Genomic DNA, 25,985 nt, shown 5'->3' on the forward strand with positions numbered 1-25,985 from the left:
AGCACATGTTACCTTGTTGTTGGGCTGGTGTGCAAGGTGCCATGCGTCTTCAATCAGGACTGATGTTATTGCCTGAAGGGGCTGAACACATGTGATCAGATGAATGTTTTAATGCGGAAGAATGCTCTGATTTAGTGTGCCGGTCTGAGGGAGGGTTAATGTAGTGCTGCCTGGTGTCTGTACTTTAGTGTAAACTTCAGAGCCTCACTGTGTAACCTAGAGAGCAGAGCACATTTCACTGACAGGAGCCTGTCTGTACTGTCACTTCACTACTCCCTGGCCCTCACACACACACACACACACACACACACACACAAACACACACACACACACACACACCACACACCACACACCACACACACACACACACACACACACCACAAACGTGCAGACACAAACACATGCAGGCTCTCTCTCTCTCTCTCTCTCTCTCTCTCTCTCTCTCCTCTCTCTCTCTCTCTCTCTCTCTCTCTCTCTCTCTCTCTCTCTCTCTCTCTCTCTCTCTCTCTCTCTCTCCTCTCTCTCTCTCTCTCTCTCTCTCTCTCTCTCTCTCTCACACACACACATTATAACACTTTCACATTCACTTACACACAAACACACATGCTTGTGCGATCAGTCAAACATTCACTTGCAGACCACACATACTCTTGTACACTTGCACACACACACACGCACATACTCATATAGCTGTGTGCATACAGTACACACCATGCACACATACTGCATACACGGTTGCATGTGCTTATTAAATAAAATGTCAGTAGAGTTTCCGCTCTGTCATGTTTTGAAAACCACTTTGAGGTTTAAACAAATTAAACTTGATAGCCATCAGTTCGGCTAATCTTTTCAGAGCATGAGAGAAGACTAAAAGATATGCGTGGAAACCACTGAGGTGGCCTGTAATATATTTCTGATGCTGTTGGTTTTGCTGGCGCACCTATCAAGAAACTGCGAGCAGAGCAAGTGAAATTTTTACTTTTACTCAGTTTGGTACACAGAAATACTGTGTCCCACTGCAAGAAAAGTACCACTGCAGTTATGACGGAACCAGACCATGGTGAAAATGTATTTTAGACATCCTAATGGAAAGGACCTTCTGCATGCGGTCACCATCAAAATTCTGTCCCACTTGTGGGATTTGTTTGCTGTTTGTGTTTGGTACTGTCCAATTGAAAACTGGATCATGGGAAATACGTTGAGGGGGAAATACAGTGATAAGAACTGAAATGTCAAAGGGATGGACTGTGTAAAGGTTTGGTTATAAGGCCTATATTAATATCACTATCTGGTAATGGTGCTTTTAAGAAGCATCAGTATCAATATCAAAGATAATCTGAATATCTACACACATATACACTCAATGACAACTTTATTAGGTAGACCTGTACACCAGCTTGTTAATGCAAATATTTAATCAGCCAATCATGTGGCAGCAACTAAATAGCATGCAGGCATGGCCAAGAGGTTCAGTTGTTTTTCAGACCACAAGTCAGAATAGGGTGATCTAAGTGACTTTGACTGTGGAATGATTGTTGGTACATTACCACAGTGGTATGCAGAAGTGCATCTCTGAAACCTCTAAGTGGATAGGCTACAGCAGCAGAAGACTTAATAAGTCTAAGAGCTAAGTCTAATAAATGCCTAATATAGTGTTCACAGTGTATACACACACAGGCACAGGTGATGCATGACGGGCATGCCTGAGTTCACTGCGCTGCAAAGAATCCTGGGAATGTGAGGAACTTGATGAGCAGAGGGATTGATTGTAGTGTCTGGGCCTTCCTGTGACAGGGCTGCCAAACACGTGTTTTCTCTACTGTGTTTTTCTTTTCTTTTTTCGTTCCAGTACGATCGTGCTCCCCAGTTCTAGAGGACTCGGTGTGTGTTGTGTAGAGCGTTGTTTTTTGCGGTCCTTCCGTTTGTGACTGAGGAATCTGTAGCAATCCCATTGCGCTACCTTGTCATGTGACCTAGAGGAAATGTCTTGCATGTAGGAGAATGATGCATTTCCAGCAAAACGAAGGCATTTCTTACTTACTCTGCCTTGGTTATGTGCTTACCTGCAGCTCCATGCACCCATGCATGCCTCCACATTTATTTTAATAACTGAACTTTTTCATCATATTTGGTTGCCTTTTGGTTGTTTCCACGCCAAATGCTCCCTTCTCCCCTTAAGAATACAGTAGCGGTAGGTGACCAGGTGTGCAGCTTAAGTGCTGCTCACATTAGCATTCAGTTGTGCTGCTGAACAGTTGTCACTGTCCCCACCGCTCAACTGCTATTGCCTGTTTGCACAATTCCACAGTACCTGGGTTTAGCAATGCAGGATATTTGCATGGTCCAATATGCCTGCATAGTAGACACTGATAGGGTTATTTCTTCATAATGGTCATAAAAGCACATATCAGTCACGATTATGTAGCTGTTTTAGATTTCACCACACGCATATCCTGCCTTTATAACGTCAATTCCTGCGGACTTGCCTATCTGTTTATTTTCGCCAAATTGTCCTGTTTTAAGCATGTTCATTTGATGCAGTACTCTGATGCAGATTGTTCCTGTTTAGGTTTGATGTATGCATCACCCCTCTTATAGCATGTGAATTGTTAAACAAAAATGACGCCCTCTGTTGATGCTCCTCTTCCGTTCCCTCGCTGCTCCAGGTGGATGGAGGCTTGTCTCAACGAGGAGCTGCCTCCCACCACGGAGCTGGAGGAGGGGCTTCGGAACGGAGTCTACCTGGCCAAGCTGGGCAACTTCTTCGCCCCGCGCGTCGTCTCCCTCAAGAAGATCTACGACCGTGAGCAAACACGCTACAAGGTGTGTGTGTGTGTGTGTGGGTGGGCTGGGGTAGGAATGGTGAAGCCATGATCCTGGTGATGGGCAGCCTGTAGCCCAGTGGCTAAGGTACATGACTGGGACCTGGAAAGTTTGGGGTTCAGCCTGGAAAGTTGGTGTTTCAAGCCCCAGTGTAGCCACGATAAGATCCGCAGAGCTGTTGGGCAAGGCCCTTAACACCACATTGCTCTGGGGGTATTTTCCCCTGCTTAGTCTAAATCAACTGTAATTCACTTTGGATGAAAGTGTCAGCTAAATAACAACAATGTAATTTAATAATGCATTTTCTGTCTCTCATTCTATAGGCCACTGGGCTCCATTTCAGACACACGGACAATGTCATTCAGTGGCTGAACGCTATGACCGAGAAGGGGCTACCCAAGGTGAGTTTAACACACAGAGGACTCGGCGCAGGTGTGCATTTGAGTAATTTGGGTAATGCGGTTCAGCGTGAGAGCACTGCCACACCCCTGATGATGTCATTATACCTTCGCTGATTTGTATGTGTTGTAATTGGATGCATGCGGAGACACCTGAGACATGCTGAGGCTTGTTCATCAACACCCTGGGCGTATAACAGTACAGAAAGCACAGCTAGGCCTCATCAAAGCGCTGACCCCTAGTCACGCTGTCTCCCTCTTTTCCCTCAGATCTTCTACCCGGAGACTACAGACATCTACGACAGGAAGAACATGCCACGCTGTATCTACTGCATCCATGCTCTCAGGTGCTTCACTTGCGCACTGCACATGTTTAAGTGGACCAGAAAAGACGTGCTCTCAAAATTAATTAATTTATCGGCCAGAAAATTGCCGGTGGCCTTTTGCTGGTGCACATACGCATTTCAGAAATCAACCGAATTTGGAAAAAGGCATGGAGCTGATGATGATAGTGGGGAAAGAGGATAATTCAGCTTGGGTGCTCCTTCCAAAGGACTGAAGCTGGTCAGCATGAACAGCTTATAAGGTTCAGGTTTGTCAGCAATGTGTTGATTCACATGTTGCCGAACAGACGCCACTGTTATGCAGGGCAAAGTTTGCCGTCAAAGTTTCTTTACTTTTACACGGCAGTGTTCTATTGTGTGCACGAATCTCTTCTCCCCCAGTTTATCATAATTACAAAAATATTGGCCTTTTCATGAATTTGATCAGGCATCCGTTTCATGTTATATTCGGCCCAGAAGACCTCGGGCTTCTGCAGCACTCAGGTCTGTCATTTTGCCACCTGCTGCCAGCCAGCTTGTGTAATGCCAAAGACTGCCTGCTGGCAGCCCATCCTACATAGCGTGTTTGGATCACTTCCTGCACTTGAGGTGGGAATTGGAAGCGGTCCGAGAGCGGTTGGTTGGTGCGCACCCAAGTTTGATTACGCACATTCTCACATAGTCAAATGTACCGAACTCATTCATTCATTAATTCAACAAACAGTCCAGTGTTTGATTAAACCTCTCCAAGAGCCGCAGGTGAGAAAGTGAGTTCAGGTTGTCTCTGTGTGTCTAACCTCAGTCTATAATACTGTACTATAATACTGACTCAAACACACTTGCAGGTTCTGTACCTTTATCCAAATTACCAATGCTCTGGGGTACTATACCTGTATTTAGAGTTTCCACTCTCATCCACACTTTTTGTAATACACATGTATCTAAATCTCCCCACATTCTTCAGTGCTGTGTCTGCATTAGATGCATGGTGCTGTCAGGTAATGTAGATGCCTCATTATCAGCCAATGGTGTCCACTCATGAAACAGCACCATACTGCATTAACCAGGTGATGTGTGGTGTTCAACTACTGCCAAAAGCCATCAGGGATTGCACTAAGATATCACAGAGAGATCATTAGCTGCAATATTTTCAAATAGATTTTGTATGCGTTTGGTCAGGTATGTAGTTTACTACTATATCAGAAGGATTAAACCCCTTTGTGTAGTGATGTGAGTGCTTGAACTGTGTGTTCCCAGTAAATGCAGAATAGCCATAAATCTGGCGTTTGAGCTCAAAGGGTAACAGAACTGAATTGGAGGGGAGGGAGATTTGGGCAATGGGGCCAGGGGGGAAGCCTGTGTGCTCCAGGCCCCTTTGGCTGAGTCTTTGTTGGCTTTAATGGCCCCCGTGCCCCTCCCAGGTGGAACACATATGCAGTAATTCAAGGCTGGAGCGGGACAAACATGTTTATTAGTGCAGTGGCGTCGGGAGCACCGTGGAGCTCCAGTAAAACACAGCAGGAGCCCGAGCCGTGGAGGCATTAGCGCTGCAGAGCCAAAGCCACACCTGTCAAAAGAACTGGAAATGGCTGTTATTTCCTGTTTAACCCCCTCCCGTTCTCTCTCTCTCTCTCTCTCCACACAGCCTGTACCTGTTCAAGCTCGGGCTGGCCCCTCAGATCCAGGACCTGTACGGCAAGGTGGATTTCACAGGTGGGTGCGAGGGACCGCTCGCGCTGAGCCAGAGACGGGAAAGCAGGAAGGGTTAAGCTCCTGGGATCTGGCAGCCGCACTGTTACCGCCAATGTGAAACTCATTAGCGATTGTGCGAGCGTTTCCTGCCGTTTGTGTTGCCCGCTCCGGCTGCCAAGCTCAGGGCTGGGGAAGTGTTTATCGCAGAGAAGCAGGGAACAGCCCGTCTCCTGCTCCCAGCTGTGCGACTTCTCAGAGACTAAAGATGCAGGCTACTGTGTAATATGTGTCCGATACCTCAGCCATGTATGCACATACCTTATATAGGGCAGGGCTGAACAACCATGTTCCTGGAGATCTATCATCCTGTAGGTTTTCACTGCAACCATAACAAAGCACACCTCATTCAACAGCTAGAGATCTTCTTTGAGCTGGTAATTAGTCGAATCAGGTGTGCCAAATTAGGATTGAAATGAAAACCAACAGGATGGTAGATCTCCAGGAACAGGGTCGGATAGCCCTGATATAGACAGCCCATTATATACAGTATTATTCCTGGGTTCATCCTATCCAAGCACAAAACATAAAGAAAAAACAAACTTCAATGCCATGGATCAGAGCAATGCATAGACTAGACTAAAGTATCAAACTAGAAGGACCAAATATTCAAGAAAAATAGAGTGGATGTACATGGTAGTTAAAATGGCACTGAGACTTGGCAGTCGTGTGTTGTGTCTTGCCTTGTAACCAGCTGCCTTTCCGGTCTGGTTCATGGATGGGCTACTGTTGTTCTCGCCTAGAGCAAAGTACATAACATGAGTCACTGTGGTTACCAATTTCACAAAAGGATCATATGTGAAGCAGTTTCTTCCTATATAAACATGAGACTACTAAGCAACTTAAATAAATTAAGTGCTGTGTTGGTTGTATCCTCTTGTCTATCGCTCCAATTTTTCCTTCCTGCCCATTATGTTTTTCTCTACTCTGTTCCCCAATTCACGTTGCCTTTCTCCCTTCTCATCTACCTCTTTCTGACAGAGGAGGAGATCAATAACATGAAGAGTGAGCTGGAGAAGTATGGCATTCAGATGCCCGCCTTCAGCAAGATCGGCGGGATCCTGGCCAATGAGCTGTCCGTGGATGAGGCTGCCTGTGAGTGCTGCTCTGTGGAGGGGGGTCAATGGCTTTCATCCAACGTCTGATTCAGTGAGGAGTCCACTGTGGAGAAGTCTTTTAAACCGTGTCGTATCTGCTCTGTAATTAAATCAAAGAGCTGCTAATACACAGGACACATACAGACCGGCACTTATGTCCTACAGAAGACACTTACCGACATGCTTCTGTAGGCCATTACTACAAAGCTGTCGGTTTCAGCCGAGCGTTGATGCACGTGTCATGTGTCTCCTCACTCGCTGTCGCCCTGCAGTGCATGCTGCAGTGATCGCCATCAACGATGCCATCGACCATGGAGTCCCGGAGGGCACCTTGGCAGCCATGCACAACCCCAACGCCATGCTGGTGAACCTGGACAACGCCTCGGCCCAGTTCTACCAGGACACCCTGTACCAGGCCAAGGGCGAGAAGGTGGCCAACTCCAGGAAACGGGTACGACGCGGCTCTGCTTCTCTCTCACCAGCGATGCCTGGGCTGTTTTCAAGCCAGGCACTGCATTGTCTGTTGAGTCTCTGTTTTATGCTGTATGTGCACCATCACTGCGGACGCAGAATGATGTTAATGGCTAATACCACAATCATGTTTGCTTCGGCTTTAGATTGGGGAGAATTCAGAAGCTGAGCGGGATGTTTACGAAGAACTGCTGACCCAGGCGGAGATCCAGGGCAACATCAACAAGGTCAACTGTGAGTGCCACTCTAATTAGACCTCCGTGAAAAAACGAATGTGTTTTGTGCCAACCTGGTAAAGGTCCACTGAACAATTCCACTGAACTTTCTCCCTCTATGTTAGTATCCAACAGCCTGAATTCAGCGGAGCAAGCCCTGCTCAGCGGTGACGAGGACAGGCTGTACGACGCACTCCGGGCCCAGGCTTTGGGCCTTCGATCGCTGCAGGCCCAGAACAAGGGCTGGTACCTCAAACAGTTGATGGCCGACCGGGAGAACAAGGAACAGGTTGGCCTTTGTCTCTCGCGGGCATGTTTGTGATGAAATTTGCAGGGTTAGTTTCTGTAGACATGATCCAGAAGATGTTGGTTATATTGCTGTGTGTCTTTACCCAGAACGCCCCTGGTGAGGCCCTGACAAAGGACGAACTGCAAAATGGAGTGAATCTTTCCAATGAGGATGCGGCTACCTACCAGAAAAGTAAACCTCTTTGCTTTAATTCATGTTTTTATTCACTGTCCCCAATGCCAAATACTTTCTGCTGACCAAAGATCTGTAATTCTGAATGACATTTCCTCTGTAGTACAGCCTGCTTTGCATTCTATAGTAGGTCCAGCTGTTGGAGGTTTGGTGAGAGGTGGTAGTGAATACTGGAGCTGTGGTGATGTTCCCCTGTCCCCCCTCTCTCCGTGGCCCAGTGCTGCAGGCCGTGGAGCGGATAAACGCCGCCGTCAGGGCCGGGGTGGCGGAGAAGACTGTGGAGGAGCTGATGAACCCAGACGCACAGCTGCCCCAGGTCTACCCCAGCGCTGCCGATCTGTACCAGCAGGAGCTGTACAGCCTGCAGCAGCAGAGCACAGAGGTCAGTCAGTCACAGAGCTCAGCTCGGTCAGTATCAGAGCTCAATCACATAGTCACAGAGCTCAGCTCAGTCAGTCAGAGAGCTCAGTCACAGAACTCAGTCAGTATCACAGCTCAATCACATAGTCACAGAGCTCAGCTCAGTCAGTCAGTCAGTCAGTCAGTCAGTCACATAACTCAGTCAGTCACACAGAGCGCTGTGCAGTCAGTCAGTCAGTCTCAGAGCTCAGTCACATAGTCACAGAGGTCAGTCAGTCACGCACTAACACATTAAGGCAGACTTGCCTGTTAATGGTTAGTTTCATCGGCAGGAGATTTGGTTATGGATCTGTGGAATGTGCATCTGTCCCCGTAAGTAAATTAAGGAAGCCAGAAGGTCAAAAGTTCAAATCCCAGAGAAGTCACTTTTGTTCTTCTGCTGTATGCACTTTTGCATTAATTGTATGAATAGATAATATATTAAAATGCAGATGTGGCCCCACCCCCAAATTTGTAATCCTACTGCATTATATGCACAAACCTTAATGGAAATCTTGTACAAAAAATGTGTACTTTGAAAATTGCCTTGAACAGGAATCTGCGAAGTGAATGAATGAAATGGAAAAAGGGATCTAATTAGCTCAACATGGCTCTAATACATAGCTATGTGCTGGAGTTGTTTGCATCTCCTAGGTCATTACAGTCTGTTGCATCATCCTGAGACTAATCTCGTGCTGCGTTTGTGTGGGCCGTGCAGGGCTCTCTGACACACCCAGAGCTGCTGGTTGCCGTGGAGATGCTGTCGTCGGTGGTGCTGATCAACGGCGCGCTGGACGTGGGGGACCGGGCGGCGGTGTGGAGACAGCTAGCCAGCCCCGTCACAGGCCTGAGCAATGTGGAGGATGAGTACGGCCAGAGGTGAGGAAGAGGCCAGGGCCTGATGCCACGCTGGGACGGGGCTGAGTGAAAACGGGAAGATAAATGAAGAAGAAGTGGGGTCCGCCTACTGACAAATAACGTGTTACTGTACAGTAAAGGTGGTGTTGTGCTGGCTGAGGCCTAATACAGTACTGGGGACATGGTGAGTTGCCCATCAGGCAGAGTTTCCTCTAACTGGGCGCTGTCCGCAGGTATATGGACGAGCTGATGCGTCTGAAGGCCGCTGCTCGAGAGCAGGGCAGCGAGTATCTGACCTGGAACGACATCCAGGCGTGCGTGGACCAGGTCAACAACGCCGTGCAGGAGGAACACGAGAGTGAGTCTGCCCCCTGCCACCCAGCCTCTAACTGAGACAGTCCAGCGTCTGACTCTGAGTCAAACACCCAGCTGACACAACACGAGTCAGAGTCTGAACTTATGACTGGAAAAGGTCAGAATGATCCATATGTCCACTTGCGCCATTGCACAATAGAATAGAAATCATATTTCTAATGCGGATTAGTTTCTAAATTCACACAGTCTATCTACGATCCCCTCCCCTGATCTTCTCCCTCCCTGATTTCTTCTGTGTGTTATCAGAAAATGATGAGAATATAGCGATGAATAGGGTGGTAGCAGATATACACAGGTGTGATTGCCCTTTAAAAGTGTTGGCGAGTTCTCACGCCCTGGTCTTTGGTAGGGATCGAGGCCATTGGGCAGATCAACGAGGCCCTGGACCAGGGCGATGTGCAGAAGACCCTGGAGGCCCTGCAGCACCCGGCCGCCAAGCTGACGGACGTGGACCCCACCGTGGCACAGCACTACTACGACAAGCTGCTGGAGGCGCGGCGCGAGAAAGCACACGTACGAATCACGCTCCGTTTCCACTGTTATGGACCAATCAGGAACTAACTGACCGACCCCCAAGTCCTGCCTTATTTGGTAGTTGGTATTCGCCATTTACCGTCAAGCTTCCAGGAATTCAGTAGCTGCACTATTGTTTCCCATAGACAGATTTTGTATTGTACGCCTCCGAACTTGGTTAAAAGATGTGCCTAGGGGACTTGTAAAAGCGACACTGGATACCCTGACAGTGTGTCTAACATGGATACTGTTAGTGGAGTGACTTCTCCTCAGTAGCAATGCGGTGGTTTCCGGTGTCAGAAGCGAGTCAGCTGGTGGGTAGTAGGAGAAGTGGGTTAGACCAGGCCTTATCCAGCAGGCTGGGCCTGAATCAGCCTGCAGGGATCAGAGAACACAGGCCGGCATGTGATTCAGTGCTGACGCATCCGCATGACGACCACTCAGTGACGTCATACTCTTGCACTCTAAACACCAGTCTGCTCTCTCTCACCCCTCCCTCCCACATGATACATTTGTCTGAATTTCAGAGACCTCTGACCACAGAGGTGTAAAATGGTGCCTGTCAGTGCTAAAAATATGACCGTGCAACATCCTCTGGGTACCTAGTCTGACCCATTTTTCAATCTCTTCTGTTTATTTCATGAAGACGCTCGGGGGAGCCATACGTGCGTCTTCTCTGGCCTCTTGCCTGCCTGTGTGAAAGTGGTGCTCTGTGGGAGAAACAGCAGGGGTTAAAGGGCAGCTGGGGTCATGGTTCACCACAGCTGCGGGGGCTGTTGGACGTGCTCTGGAGATGCTAGAGCGATGGGGAGCCGAGCACACCCCTCGTATTCAGACGCAGACATTATGTTCCAGGTTGAAGTGTTTCCATTACGGTGCTGTGAGCTACTCTTTCCACCAACCCTCCTTCACATTTTGACCAAGACTGTTCAAACGGGGGTTTTATGAGAACAGTTACAAAACTGAATCTCACTGCCGAGCTGGGATGTGGATTTTTGTGTTTGCTTTCTCTTTTTTTAGTCCGGTGTGCGGACAGGGCGCCTCATGGCTGTCATCCACTGTTCATGTCTGGACATTTGCTAAAATATTTCAGCCCCGCCCCTACCCTCAATGTCAGTCCAAAACCAATATTTACTGTTCACAATTATCTGCGCTATCTCAAGCAACAGTGATGTAGGGAATTTGGTGCTCGCTGGTTGCCAAAATGTATTTCCGAATCACCCCCCCCAAAAAAAGGAAGGAAACCATTTCCCTGGCAATCGAGTCCACAGGGGTAGGACCAATCAAGCCAGGCGACTAAAGCACTTCCTTATAAGGTAAGAGAGTGTTAGCTGCCTAGTAGTATGAATAGCTGGTGTTTGTTTGTGCAGGGACCCCTCGCTCTGTGACCTTGTGATGGTGGACTGGTGTGGGTCTGTAGACCCATAGGGGGCGCTGTCCTGATGCTGTCACTGTGCTCTACTTTAGTCTCTGCAGTGGGCTGGCTGCTCTGACACAGGAAGTAGTTTCGAGAGGAAACCTGCCACATCTGCACAGTACTGAGAGAGCCAGAGAGAAAGCGGAAGAGAGAGTTTAGAGGGGGAGGAATTGGCTGTCCCAGTGCGCACATTATTAGTGTGTGTGAAGCGCAGTGTTGCGCAGTATGAATAAGCGGTAATTTGTCTTGTATTTCACAACGGTCAGATTCCACATGAGGATGGTTCCTGCGCTTGTGTGAGCAAGCATTTATGGAGAGGCTTGTGTCTGCCCTCAGAAGGGATTGGGCTTGGATTCTGGCCTGGATGCTTCCTACGAGGCCTCTGCTAGGCTCCCTCTCTTCACGGGCGAAGCATGCACAGCTGTGTGTGAAATACCTAAAACTATTTCTGCATTGATTTGTAGAGGAAGCTCTGTAATGCAAACTTCCTCAGGGCAGTGTGTGTGGTTTGCTCCTGCTGGGAGGATCTGGAGGATCACGTTCTCCATGTTGGGAGGAGGGAGAGGGAGGAGTTCCCTCAATCTTCACATACAAATAAAACCAAAATGGAGGAGGGGATGGGGGAAGTCCACACCCATTCTCTCACTTCCTCAATTTAGGGCAACACATTTGCATAGCGCACTGAGCTGTTAGCATGCACACCTGAGCAGAGACATCCAAGCCCTCCTCTCACACCCCTCCTTGAAAATGACCCTCTGGCAGGTGCAAGGCTGTATTTAGAAGCAGATAGCCTGCTTACAGTAAACAAGGAGATAAGCTACTATGTGCTACAGCTACAGTGTGTTTATCAGATGATGCAGCTGGAGCTACACTACACTGCACTGCACTGCACACAGCCTGCTGGGTACAGCCTGTACTGTCCCGTCTCTGGAAGTGCATGTCTGGGAAAGGGGGGCAGAGGCGAAACTTGGGGCCTGTGTTTTGGCCAGTTGACTCTCAGCTCGGCCGACTCCGGAAGCCAAGCCTCACTGGCAGCCGGAGGTGCAGGCTGAGGTGGAGCACCACCTTGCGGCAGATATGCGTCACTGCAAGCAGCGCAGTTGGAGGTTCTTGTAGAGCGTTGCTGTGCGTATTCTTTGTTCATAGGTGCGTGTGCTTCGACTTTTCACTTTTCTAAAAGAGAGAAAGATGCTGAAATGTTAGTCCTAATTTAATTGAATTATGTCACTAGGCATTGTGTGCTTTTAGTAGCTCTGCATACCCTGAAGTTTTTCCACTAGATCCCATGGCACAAATCCAGCTCGCAGCTACCAAGCCCTTGTAGTGAAATATTTGCGACACTGGAAATATGAGTGCGGAGACGTTGCTGTACTCTGTAACCGGAGAAAGTTCTTGGGAGGCATTAAGGGGAGGAGGGCTCCCCCTGGTGGCTGTTTGCAGTTACGTCATTAAGTGAAAGGCACATACTGTACACAGGTGTTGGAATGCATTACTTCTATGTCTCCTCTGAATCTGATGGGTGAATCAGAAACTGTGGCTCCCTGCTGAGATGCTGTACTCTGTTGCTTCCTGTTCTAGCTAAAAAGTATCTTATGTAACATCTTATAATTTATATTTTCTGTGGATAATCGTGAGTACTGAAGCCTGGAATCTATTTTTGTTATTATTGGTTGCCATTTACAATTGCTTTCCATCGCGATTACAATCAGAACCTTCATCAGAGCATCCCTGCTTAGATTCCAAAGGCCCAGGTCACCTCATACGGTCGTCTCGACCACTCTACTCCTGATAATACCGGTGTTTACGCTGTGATGTTACAGTTTGTGAATGTTCAAAGAAAAGGACAGAACATCCAAATACCACAGTCCTTGGTCAGTCCACTTGACATCCATCTAATGTTTCAGCTTTAACAATGGGGGACTGCTTTCAGTGTTAATGATAAGGAACATGGTGGGTCTGTGTATTCTATCTTCTTGGGATTACTTAGTGAAATAATGCACACTACAGTACCTCTGGATGGTCTGACCTGGTGTTCCTCTCTCTGCAGGAGACCCAGGACCCCTCTGCTGTGCTGTGGCTGGATGAGATCCAGGACACTGTGCTGATGTCCAACAAGGACACCCAGGATGCCCTGCAGTGTAAGAGCCATCTCTCTCTCTTCCACCAGGAGACTCTCTGACCGAGGCGTCATCCTGACAGCTTGTTATTGTTGAGCAGAGGCAGAAACCCAGCAGTCTGTCATTTTGTGACCCTGACAGCTGAGAGGAGGAGTCTGAGTTTGTGTCCTTTCCCCCTCAGTCTCTCAGGCTATCCTGGCCATCAACGAGGCGGTGGACACTGGCGATTCAGCTCAGACCCTGGCAGCAATGCGCAACCCCAGCGCCGGGCTGTACGGGGTCACCCCTGAGTGCGCCCCCACCTACCAGGACGACCTGGCCAAGATCAAGGCCACCAAGAAGGAGGAGGGTGAGACGGCGGCTGTCTGAAGAGAGCCTAGAGCCAGTTGTGTGCTGTAGGGGCCCCAGGCTGTGTGCTGTAGGCCCAGGCTGTGTGCTGTAGGGGCCCCAGGCTGTGTGCTGTAGGCCCAGGCTGTGTGCTGTAGGGGCCCCAGGCTGTGTGCTCAGTTTGTGCCTCTCCTCCTCAGGGGATAACGGCAGTGAGTGGGTGAAGCACTGGGTGAAGGGAGGACACAACTACTACTTCAACGTGAACACGGGACAGGGCACCTGGGACGAGCCCGAGAACTTTGTCTCCAACAGCACCCAGCTCAACAAGGAGGACATCCAGGTGAGCCATATCTGCTCACTTTACATTTTAAACTCCCAATTTTGTCAATTCAGTTTTTTCCCATGGTTAAATTTGCTTTGTTGGTCTGACAAACCATTTTTCTCTCTCTCTCTCTCTCTCTTCCTTCCTTCCTGTCTCTCTATCTCTCTCTCCAGTCTGTGGTGTCTGGAGTTACCAATGCCTATAACAGGGAGCAGCTGTGGCTGGCCAATGAGAGCTTGATTACAAAGCTGCAGGCTCGTTGCCGGGGTTACCTGGTGAGGAAAAACCAAAAGAAGCGCATGAACTTCCTGAAGGAGCAGGAGCCTGCCGTTACCTCTATTCAGGTAATCCCACCCGCCCTCACACAGGACAGGGCTGTAGATTTGTGCTTTTTACAGAAGACTCACAAAGATGCTTTACAGAGTCACAGAAGGGTGAAAACCAAGCCCCCCAAATGGCAAGCACATGCGGTAAAAAAAAAAAAAAACTCCCCAATGGGTAGAAATCTTGGGAGGAACCCGCCAATAGAGAGGGGAGCCCATCCTCTGCTGGCTAGCAAGGTGTACAGTACAGATATACATATTTTTTAATTAGCCCTACCTATGCAGAATCTAAAATGATAGTTGCTTCTTTATGTTGGCAGATTATGTGCTAACTACTACTGTTGATTGTGACCTAATGATTATCACCAGCACAGTTGCCTAAACCCATAAGTGTGCACATGCATAAGCCACTCTGGATGAAGAGCGTATGCTACTTTGCCTAAATGTAAATGTAAATCAGGGTGTAACTCCATAGCAGCCTGTAGTGGCACTGCGACATCGCGTCGTTACAAGTAGGACCAAGGTCGATAGCAAATGAGCCTTTGTTTCCCTATGTAAACTACAGTGCTATTTTGAATGAAACACTATAATACTGTTGCTTCAAATGCCGTGCCAGATAAGACCAGTTACAACTGCAAAATGGCTGCACTTGCCACACAGTGTTTGACTGGTTCTCTGTCCTCTCTGGCCTGCAGGCCCACTGGAGAGGCTACAAGCAGAGAAAGGACTTCAACAACAGGAAGCAGTACCTGAATGATCACAGTGAGGACGCCGTCAAGGTAATGGTTGCTTCCCCCAGTAGCTGTGTCTCCACAGATGCTTTCATTCAGGGTGTGTCAGACAGTTTCATGGGCTGACTTCCTGTCAAGGAAGTCTACTTGTACATGTACACAGAAGAATAAATTACCCTTTCCCGATCAATAACATTGCTTAAATTCCATTCGAAATAAGTAGAATTCATTTCGGACTATATATATCTTTGGTGAGACATGTATGTAATATGGTACGTGTAGCCAACTTGAATTTAGACCCAGGATTGTATCGTTTATTTTTTTTTATTTTTAAGATTCAAGCAATGGTGAGGATGCATCAGGCCCGCAAAAAGTACAAAGACCGCCTCAAGTACTTCAAAGACCATGTAAGTGTTTCTAATCAATACTTTATATGATAAATGGTACCAAACCACAGATTTCCAATGGTAATTGTTTAAAAGGCAATCAATTGACAGCAAGATGGCTAGTGTTCAATTTGCATGCTTACGATTGGTCTCATGTACCCCCTAAAATAATGTCAAAATACATCACAAGACTAAAGTGAAACTGCCTTTTCTTATCAGTATTCCTCACAAAAATGCCCAGGCAGCTTGTGCTTGTTTTGACTGGCAGTAGACTAATATGGTAAGCGCCATTTGCTTTTTCCAGATAAATGACATTGTGAAAATCCAGGCCTTCATCCGAGCAAACAAGGCCAGGGACGACTACAAGACTCTCAGTGAGTTTGCTCTTAAATTGTTGCCTTCCCCCCTCTCTTGGAAGAATGATAAAAGAATGATGTACTTAGCTCACAAGGAAGCAATGCATTTTATAATGTTCTCTATTTTCATGGAAATGTTTTTTCCCTTCAGCCATTTTAAAAATTAATTAATTTGCTTTCTCATATCTACTTTTAAACACAGCACCTTGTGACCTCATTCCCTGATGCACCACCCCTATCCTCTCATCCACCTCCATCTTTTCTGCAGTTAACGCGGATGACCCCCCGATGGCAGTGGTGCGGAAGTTTGTCCACCTGCTGGATCACAGCGACCAGGACTTCCAGGAGGAGCTGGACCTGATGAAGCTCCGCGAGGAGGTGATCACCAACATCCGCTCCAACCAACAGCTGGAGAACGACCTCAACCTCATGGACATCAAGATCGGGCTCCTGGTCAAGAACAAGATCACGCTGCAGGAGGTGGTCTCCCACAGCAAGAAGCTGACCAAGAAGAACAAGGGCCAGCTCTCCAACCTGATGATGATGAACAAGCACAAAGGAGGGCTAAAGGCCCTGAGCAAGGAGAAGAGGGACAAGCTGGAGGCCTACCAGCACCTCTTCTACCTGTTGCAGGTAACCCTCTCCAGTGCTCCACACACCACACACCCCTTGGGTGTACTGTAACTACTGTCCTCTTTGTCTGGAACATTCAGCTGTGAATTAAAGCTGTGTGGTTTTTTTGTTTACGGATTTTCAAACAATATTACGAGCTCTCTTAATAAAAGTATTGTCTAAGGAACAAAATGCTTGAGGTCAAATTGCATTGCAGTTTTAATGAATGCAGGCTTCTTCCTGATTTATTTGTCATGCTTCGATATTTATTTCACATGAGGTGTGTCATGCTTCTTTTCAGACTAATCCAACCTACTTGGCCAAGCTGATCTTTCAGATGCCTCAGAACAAGTCCACCAAGTTCATGGACTCTGTAATTTTCACTCTGTACAACTATGCCTCCAACCAGCGTGAGGAGTACCTGCTGCTCAAGCTCTTCAAGACCGCTCTGCAGGAGGAAATCAAGTAAGAAACAGGAAGTACCCATTACGCTAAGACCAGCCAATGTGTGCGCATTCATTTAAATTGGCATAACACCAGCCATGATGCCATTCTACTTGATAATTGATAAATCTTAAAAACAGTCTATTGAATATGAGAATGATGGGACACCATCTCTTTGTATCTTAAGTAGAAAATAAGTAGATTAAGCCTATTCATCCATTTAACATTAATAACAGTTCAAGAACTGAAGTGTGAGAAATTAAATATTGTAGGTCTGATGCACTTATTTATTTAAGTTTACCTAACTATTTTTAATTTTTTTTATAGCAAATCAATATTTTTGTTAATCAATGAGTGTGTCTATTATCTTAGATTGAGTAAGCAAGCACTACCAAATCAGCAAATGGGCAGCCTGTAGCATCGTGCCTAAGCACCCAGAAGGTTTGTTGTTCAAGCCTCAATGTAGCTATGTTAAGAGCAGCACAGCTGCTGGGCCCTTGAGTAAGGCCTTTAACCCCTCATTGCTCCAGGGGGTATTGTGCCCTGCTTAGTTTAATGAACTGTAAGTCGCTTTGGATAAAACCATCAGCTAAATAACTGTAATGTAATGTATTGCATATGGGTGTTTTTGTAAAACTGACTTGTTGTCCAGAAGGTAGAGATGCAACTTATCTTTAGCATGAAATGAAATGGTGTCTTTGTGTTCAGGTCTAAAGTGGATCAGATCCAGGAGATCGTCACTGGAAACCCCACTGTCATCAAAATGGTGGTGAGCTTCAACAGGGGGGCACGTGGCCAGAACGCCCTGAGACAGATCTTGGCCCCAGTGGTCAAGGAAATCATGGACGACAAGACACTGAGCATTAAGACTGACCCAGTGGACATCTATAAAAGCTGGGTGAACCAGATGGAGTCCCAGACTGGTGAGGCCAGGTAAGAACGGTCGTGTTTAGAGGGACCACTGATGGTTGGTTTAACCCTTTATTTAAAAGTATTGTTAATGTGACTGAGGGTAAGGTCTTCCTCTTACCGGACCTGTGTGTCTGTTTGGTCAGTAAGCTGCCTTACGACGTCACTCCAGAGCAGGCTATGAGTCATGAGGAGGTCCGGGATCGGTTGGAGGCGTCCATCAAGCACATGAGGGGCGTCACCGACAAGTTCATGTCCGCCATCATCGTGTCTGTGGACAAAATCCCGTGAGTGGTGCTATCGGTGCTGTCCTGAGAAAATAACACATCATAATGGCAAGATTGTGCTCATTGAACCCATTCGATCAATTCAATCAGTTTAATTGTATAAGCTGGATTCAATCCACACTTGTCACCAACTGTGACTTGCAAGAAATGTTTCAATCTTCTTCATATTATTCAGAATAATAATATAGCATAATTTAAATTTATTTAAATCTATTAATGCATTTTAAGATCTTCGGCTTAATGTGTGCTATAGTCTATCATCCCGTCGTGTATTGAACTCTGTGCGTCTTGGCTGTGTTCCAGGTATGGGATGCGCTTCATTGCCAAGGTCCTAAAGGACACCCTGCATGAGAAGTTCCCCGATGCCACCGAGGACGAGCTCCTAAAGGTTTGTGACCGCCTCCGCCCCCCGCCCTGCACCCTAGAGCGCTCCCTCTGATTGGCCTCATCCTCCTCGGTGGAGCAGCAGATGGCCACTTCAGCAGTGCCCGAGCAGACGTTGTCCCGGTGTAGCCACAATAAGATCCGCACAGCCGTTGGGCCCTTGAGCAAGGCCCTTAACCCTGCATTGCTCCAGGGGAAGATTGTCTCCTGCTTAGTCTAATCAACTGTACGTCGCTCTGGATAAGAGCGTCTGCCAAATGCCAATAATGTAATGTAATGTAATGTTGTGCTAGCTATGCCTGGTACTCTGGTCATAGCAATTACACTGCCGCGGCAACAATCTGATCAATATCTTCAGGCCAAAGTCTCCACTGGAGGGTTGAACTTTGGCCGTCGCTGCAGAATTTGAATGTTTAACACCGCTAGTGCTAGCTCTCGTGTGCCAAGATCCTGCACATGTGGTGTGATTTTCCTGACTGCCCTGAACTGCATCACTCAGACTATCTTCCTTGCACTTGCAGCCTCTCTCCCTTGCTTGGCTGTGCTCCCTGTAGCCAGCAGGGGGCAGGTGTGAGCGCGCCCCCTGCCCTCCTGCCTGCACTCTGCTTCCCTGGTGGCCTTGGCTGTCTCACCTCTCTGTACTAAAGGGGTTTCCCCTCTGTCTCTCCTCCTGCCTCTCTCTCCTGGGCTCCAGCTGTCCTCTCTGCTCCCGCCTTTGCCCCCCTCCTGTGGGGACGTTCGCTCCAGGCTCCCAGCTCAGGAAAGGTGAGCTGCACCTCTCTCTCCTGCCTTTCCTCTGTACCTCTATCCACACACACTCCGCACCGCCGCCCCCCAGACAGGAACTTCCTCACTTTGAGTGCATCATCATCTCCACATATGATGGTGCATGTGAATCAGACCTGGGTCAAATAATGTCAGGTTTGCATTAAAATACTTTTCTGATTGATCTTGCTTGGTACAATTGAGCCAACCAAGAGCATCAGAAGTGGAGTTTGTACTTTTAGAGAGTATTTCATAGGTTTCAATAGGTTTCAGTAAAGTATAGGGAACAATTACGAATTTGACTTGGATCTGGTGTACAAGTACATTCTTCGTTTCTCAGACTCTCAGACCAGAACTCACTTCATTGTCTTGTTTCTGGTAAGCTGTATTGGGGTGAGTGGATGGCCATAACTGTCTGTATGTTTACAGATTGTGGGGAACCTGCTCTATTACCGCTACATGAACCCGGCCATTGTGGCACCCGATGCCTTCGACATCATCGATATGTCGGCAGGGGGTCAGCTGACGACAGACCAGCGGCGAAATCTGGGCTCCATCGCCAAAATGCTGCAGCACGCAGCCTCCAACAAGATGTTCCTGGGGGACAATGCCCACCTGAACCCCATTAATGAGTACCTCAGCAGCTCCTACCAGAAGTTCAGGTAGGAATGTTTACACTATGTATGCAAATACATAGAAATATAGACAGACACACAGCTGTCGTACCTCTACTATAACTTCCTGTTTCACTCTTTATCCCTCTACATGTCTCTTCCTCTCTGTATATTCAGTATCTCTACATGTCTCTCCCTGTTTCTCTCTGTATATACGGTGTCTCTACATGTCTCTCCCTGTTTCTCTCTGTATATACAGTATCTCTACATGTCTCTTCCTGTTTCTATCTGTGTATATATAGTATCTCTCGATGTCTCTTCCTGTTTCTCTGTATATATAGTATCTCTAGATGTTTCTTCCTGTTTCTCTGTATATATAGTATCTCTAGATGTCTCTTCTTGTCTGTCTCTGTATATACAGTGTCTCTACATGTCTCTCCCTGTTTCTCTCTGTATATAGAGAATCTCTAAATGTCTCTTCCTGTTTATATCTGTGTATATGTAGTATCTCTAGATGTCTCTTCCTGTTTCTCTGTATATATAGTATCTCTCGATGTCTCTTCCTTTCTGTCTGTATATATAGTATCTCTAGATGTCTCTTCCTGTTTGTCTGTATATATAGTATCTCTAGATGTCTCTTTCTGTTTCTCTGTATATATAGTATCTCTACATGTCTCTTGTCTCTTGTCCTCCTCCCCAGGCGCTTCCTGTTGGCAGCCTGTGACGTCCCCTCCCTGGAGGAGAAGTTTAATGTGGACCAGTATTCTGACCTGGTGACGGTCTCCAAACCTATCATCTATATCTCCATCGGGGAGATCATCAACACTCACACGGTTAGTATCTTAAAAATGCACACGCACTCACCATCTGAAGTCAAATCATGGTAACTGACACAATCAAGCGATCAGTATCTACAATACACAAATGTTCAGCATCTAAAACATGCATGATCAGTATCTTAAAAATGCATATACGCTCAGTATTTAAAACATGCATGGGCAGTCTTTAAAATACACACACTTTGCAACTGAAGCTTGGGCGGACAGTCTCTGAAACACGTGCACATTCAGCACCTGAGATTCACATGCAGTGTAGTGTTTTTTCATTTGATAATTATAACTTCCAGGCATTTGTGTTCAGTGTTGTATGTTTTGCTGTCTGTGCACTTGTGTAATTTTAACACTGTGTTCCTACCACCCTCCTACAGCTCCTGCTGGACCACCAGGATGCCATCGCCCCTGAGCACAACGACCCCATCCATGAGCTGCTAGAGGACCTGGGAGAGGTGCCTGTCCTCGAGTCTCTCATTGGTGAGCACTGCAGTGATGCATGCTGGGATAGGCAGTGAAACGCATAACTGCCTGGTCAGAGTGTCAGCTTCTTTCACACCCCTGAAGCTGTGGCCTTCCTCAAACAGGTGAAGACCCACTGCCAGCTGGGGACCCCAACAAGGAGATGATGGGCAAAACAGAGGTGTCCCTCACCCTCACCAACAAGTTTGATGTTCCTGGTGAAGCCAATTTAGAGGTGGATGCCAAGACTCTCCTGTTGAAGTAAGATTTGTTCCACGTTTCCAAAATGGAACTATTCCATGTTTCCGAAACAGGGACATTGACAGTTCTCAGAGGAGCAATATTTATCTTTTGGGATTTTGTATAGTGGTTTAGTGGTGTAGTGGTGTAGTGGTTAAGGTACATGACTGGGACCCGCAAGGTCGGCAGTTCGATTCCCAATGCCAATAATGTAATGTAATGTTATCCTCAAAGCTTGAAACCTCTATCTTACAGTGGGTGTTAATCTCACCCACCAGATATTGCTTGAATGCAAGCTTACAGAACACATAGCATAATTATGCGTGGCCAATTTAACCTTTTTCACACGGTCTATTCAGTGTGACCGTTTCTAGCTGTTTATATCATCACATCATTATTCACTTTCAGTAAATGCTCGGCTATGCGAGAGGCATACATTGATAAAACGTGTCTGTTAGCAGTAACAGCGACTACATTATCAAGGAAACGTTCAGGCAGAATGTCACAGAGGGGAGGAGTGGCTCAGCGCACACAGAAAATATGAATACGTGGCTCCGTTTGCCATGGCAACGCGCGGTACGCTGAATGGAAGTGTGTGTAGGCGGGAATGCGTGGGAATGAATAGCTGCGTGACGTGACAAAAGCTCCACCCACCTCTCTCCTGTCGCAGCACCAAGCGGCTCATCGTCGACGTCATCCGGTTCCAGCCGGGAGACACGCTCACCGAGATCCTGGAAGCGGCGGCCTCGCCGGAACAGGTGAGCACCGAACCGAGCGGCCCGGCTCCGGAGGGCGGAGGAGGCGCGCGTCCCCGCCTCTCACGTGCCCGTGTCCGCCTCCCCTCCCCCCCCCGCAGGAAGCGGAGTACCAGCGCGCCATGCAGAGGCGAGCCATCCGCGACGCCAAGACTCCGGAGAAGATGAAGCAGGCCAAGCCGGCGGTGGACGACAGCCTGACCCTCCAGGGGAAGAAGGACAAGATCAAGAGCAGCCTGCAGCGCCTGGCCGAGCTGGGCAAGGTCCACCCCGAGAAGCGCTACCAGGACCTCATCAACGACATCGCCAAGGTACCAGCGCACAGCGTGATCTCTGGGCCTTTCTTTCTGTGGAGTTTACATTTTTCATGATTTTCATTCTCCATCCCTTAAAAATGGCTTCGTAGCTGTGCATGCCCTCAGTGTTTATAGATGTAATTTCTTTTAATGGATGGACAGTTATGGATACCTTGAGAATCCACATTTGTAAGCTTAGCTGTAGTTCAGTAGACAGTGAAGAAAGCTTGGTGTTGCTGTTGATGTCTCTCAGTGGGAAGCTATTTGAAAAATGCCGGAGGGCAGTTGGACAGGCAGGATGCTGCTCAGGTGAACGTGGGCATTCTGATCTGCAGCCCCCCGCTCTGTGAATGAGCCTTTGTTCTGACACAGGGGAGAGGTTTCTGGAGGTTTGCTTGGAGTGCAATTTGCCCACTCCTGCCTACTACTGCTTTTGCAGAACCTTGGGACTTGTAGAAACAGGCAGCCAAACTATCCAGCTTCACAGAAGCGGAGACTAGTGTCTCCAAACTCTCGCTGCTCTCTCCAAATAACCCAATTCCTCTCCTAAACTCTTTAGCTTTTACTTTCTCTGAATTATTAACTCCACTTGACAGAGCCAGTACTGCCAAACAGTACACAGTAACTGTAGTGCGATTATTGTGTCCAGTGGCTTTTACCATGTATCCTTTGTACATTATTTCAGTTCTTAACCAGCTATTTATTCTTTGGTAAACTGCAATCTTATTCTTTCTGTCACTGAAGACTATAATTATCTGCCTCTCCCTCTCCCTCTCCCACTGCGCGCGTGTGTGTGTGTGTGTGTGTGTGTGTGTGTGTGTGTGTGTGTGTGTGTGTGTGTGTGTGTAGGACATCAGGAACCAGCGGCGGTATAGGCAGCGGAGGAAGGCGGAGCTTGTGAAACTGCAGCAAACTAATAGCGGCCTCAACTCAAAGACAAGTTTCTACAACGTGCAGATTGACTACTACAACCAGTATATCAAAACCTGCATGGACAACCTTGCCAGCAAGGGCAAGTGAGTGCATGTCCTGGCTTACTGACAGCCTGCCTCCGCAGGCAGTTTGAGACTGGGATCAGCAGGGTCATTTTCACTGAGCTCCGTCTCTTCTCCAGGGTGTCCAAGAAGCCTGGAGATGCAAAGGCCAAGAAGAGCAAGCAGGTGTCCCAGAAGTACACCGCCGCTCGGCTTCATGAGAAGGGAGTGCTGATCGAGATCGAGGACCTGCAGACAAACCAGTGAGAACCTCTCCCACACCCATGCCACTGAATGGATTGATGCCATTGCACTGATACCACAAACACCGTATTCTTGCCACATCGATACTACACCTGTACAAACCTATACTACTATCTGCTTAAAGGAGTAACATGGTGGTTAGTCACACTTTCTAGGTTTTTATATGCAATTTGCACAAGAGGGCATTGGAGAAAAACAATGAAAGTATTAAATATGTCCATTCTTTAGTTTTGGAGAATAAGCATTTTAAATGTATTGTAACCAGTTGAGAATTCTCCTCATAGTGCGTCACACAAGGATAACCACTCTCCTTATCACTCCCCTATAACTCGTGACCCATAGTTTGCGCTGCTGGCCTCCAGGCAAGGTTCACTTAAATTAGAGTGCATTTTAAGGACTATCAGACTATTTATATTTATATTAATTTAGCCTTAGCTAGCTAGTTTGCTTTTAATAAGGTGACATTATCGATGACATTAGTTAGCTAGTTTGATTTCATAACAACGTTATCTTTGGCTAGCTAGCTAGCAAAAATTATTATTGGATAAGTCAGCGTCCTTACCTTAGCTATCGATAGTTCATAAACTAAGTTAGCTAGCTTGTGAAAATTCAGTTTCCTAAGATGAGCATGTATCATGGAAGTCATAGCTAACTGACAGTTCTCATTACCACACCTAGACAGTTTGGGTGAACGTTTATAGCGGGAAATTTAGGCTTAGATGTTTTAAAATAGGAAGCATGGATGCTGCAGTGGGTAGCACTGCCGCCTCACAGCAAGGAGGTCCTGGGTTTGAATCCTGGTCAGCCGGGGCCTCTCTGTGTGGAGTTTGCATGTTCTCCTCGTGTCTGCGTGGGTTTCCTCTGGGTACTCCGGTTTCCTCCCACAGTCCAAAGACATGCAGGTTAGGCTGATTGGAGAGTATAAATTGCCCGTAGGTATGAGTGTGTGAGTGAATGGTGTGTGTGCCCTGCGATGGACTGGCGACCTGTCCAGGGTGTATTCCTGCCTTTCACCCAATGTATGCTGGGATAGGCTCCAGCCCCCCTGCGACCCTGTTCAGGATAAGCGGTTTAAGATAATGGATGGATGGATGGATGGATGGATTTTTTAAAATACATTAAAATGACTGAATAAGAAATGTATGCTCATTTGTTTTGTTGTTACCTAAAGACAACTGGCAAGTGTCACATTCAACCACCATTTTACATTACATTACATTACATTTTACTCCTTTAATCTCAGAACCACAGCGATGCAAACTCTGAAAACATCACTGTCTTCATTTCATACTGCACTACATTGTGTCACACCTGTATACACATACTGCACACCATCAACATCGCTTCACACCATGCGCAGCTACACACAGTCTGCATAAACTTACGCAGCTCACAGACAACTATACCCATTAAAACCGACTACCCCTGTTCCCAAAGGCTGTGACACTACTTTGATTTTATTCCAAGATGGACAGACAGTATCTACACCACCTCACAAACACAATTCACACAAACCAACTCTCTCTACCAGTTACATGCCAATTAAATCTGAATCTCTTCTATTTCCGTGCAGGTTTAAGAACGTCATCTTTGAGATCGCCCCATCAGAGGTGGTGGGTGTGTTCGATGTGAAGGCCAAGTTCATGGGAGTACATTTGGAGACGCTAATGTTGGAGTATCAGGTACAGCATCCCACATCTTGATGTGTGTCTAAACTGTCCAGTGCATGGCTCTTCCAGACACTCCTTTCATGCACTATGAGTAATGAATGTGACAGATTGTTTTAAATTAATTGACACCTTGACCTTTTGCTTTATGCAGTTTTCATCATTTCAACTGCAATCATATGTATACTATGAGTGCATTTATACAGTGGATGTATGTATACTGTGAGGTGTATTCACGCTGTGGGTGTATTCATGCTGTGGGTGCACTTGGCTCGATGCGATCTGTTGTTCTTTTTCCTCTCCAGGACCTCCTGCAGCTACAGTACGAGGGTGTGGCGGTGATGAAGCTCTTCGACAGAGCCACCGTCAACGTCAACCTGCTCATCTTCCTGCTCAACAAGAAGTTCTACGGCAAATAGACAAACAGAGACAGAGCTTCTAGAAGAACCCCTATGTACACCCATACATGCCCCAGCACTGCCCTCCCCTGCTACCATAACACACATCTCTTTATTGTCATACACTTACTATGCTTGTGTAGCATCTGTGTAGTGTTCTTTCGTGCCTTATTTGCCAAAACATATGCAATGGAGCAACTCTCACAAGACCCGAGTGTCCTCTCACAAGTGCATTTGTGTTTCGGAATTCCCAGGTCACAAATCAGGATTTTAGCTGCAACTCAGTTGCGGGATGTATGTTCCTTTAAAGCCCATACTGTGTTATTCCTCTGCCCTTTGACCTTTCACCTCCGGGAGCTATGAAAGCACATTGTCTGGAGGCCTCGTTGGGTAGGGAGAA

At 47.2% G+C, this 25,985-nt stretch overlaps 1 protein-coding gene across 1 annotated transcript in view; it reads left to right on the forward strand.

Annotated features, from left to right (window-relative positions):
• iqgap1 (IQ motif containing GTPase activating protein 1) overlaps positions 1–25,985 on the forward strand; it is a 40,235-nt gene extending 14,250 nt beyond the window's left edge. The window contains exons 3-37 of the mRNA XM_061244632.1: positions 2,667–2,823; positions 3,147–3,224; positions 3,492–3,568; positions 5,190–5,257; positions 6,275–6,388; positions 6,663–6,841; positions 7,008–7,095; positions 7,202–7,365; positions 7,473–7,557; positions 7,776–7,939; positions 8,675–8,835; positions 9,048–9,172; positions 9,539–9,702; positions 13,167–13,257; positions 13,418–13,585; positions 13,764–13,906; positions 14,062–14,232; positions 14,907–14,990; positions 15,278–15,349; positions 15,633–15,702; positions 15,953–16,317; positions 16,598–16,761; positions 17,449–17,673; positions 17,796–17,936; positions 18,240–18,324; positions 19,515–19,747; positions 20,400–20,532; positions 20,907–21,009; positions 21,117–21,252; positions 21,902–21,989; positions 22,088–22,297; positions 23,132–23,298; positions 23,397–23,519; positions 25,094–25,202; positions 25,493–25,985. Coding sequence (XP_061100616.1) covers positions 2,667–2,823; positions 3,147–3,224; positions 3,492–3,568; positions 5,190–5,257; positions 6,275–6,388; positions 6,663–6,841; positions 7,008–7,095; positions 7,202–7,365; positions 7,473–7,557; positions 7,776–7,939; positions 8,675–8,835; positions 9,048–9,172; positions 9,539–9,702; positions 13,167–13,257; positions 13,418–13,585; positions 13,764–13,906; positions 14,062–14,232; positions 14,907–14,990; positions 15,278–15,349; positions 15,633–15,702; positions 15,953–16,317; positions 16,598–16,761; positions 17,449–17,673; positions 17,796–17,936; positions 18,240–18,324; positions 19,515–19,747; positions 20,400–20,532; positions 20,907–21,009; positions 21,117–21,252; positions 21,902–21,989; positions 22,088–22,297; positions 23,132–23,298; positions 23,397–23,519; positions 25,094–25,202; positions 25,493–25,606 — 4,819 coding nt within the window. The 3' untranslated portion in view covers positions 25,607–25,985. The remainder of the gene's footprint in view (positions 1–2,666; positions 2,824–3,146; positions 3,225–3,491; positions 3,569–5,189; positions 5,258–6,274; positions 6,389–6,662; positions 6,842–7,007; positions 7,096–7,201; positions 7,366–7,472; positions 7,558–7,775; positions 7,940–8,674; positions 8,836–9,047; positions 9,173–9,538; positions 9,703–13,166; positions 13,258–13,417; positions 13,586–13,763; positions 13,907–14,061; positions 14,233–14,906; positions 14,991–15,277; positions 15,350–15,632; positions 15,703–15,952; positions 16,318–16,597; positions 16,762–17,448; positions 17,674–17,795; positions 17,937–18,239; positions 18,325–19,514; positions 19,748–20,399; positions 20,533–20,906; positions 21,010–21,116; positions 21,253–21,901; positions 21,990–22,087; positions 22,298–23,131; positions 23,299–23,396; positions 23,520–25,093; positions 25,203–25,492) is intronic.

Source organism: Conger conger, chromosome 6 (assembly GCF_963514075.1).
Source record: "Conger conger chromosome 6, fConCon1.1, whole genome shotgun sequence".
Taxonomy (NCBI): domain Eukaryota; kingdom Metazoa; phylum Chordata; class Actinopteri; order Anguilliformes; family Congridae; genus Conger; species Conger conger.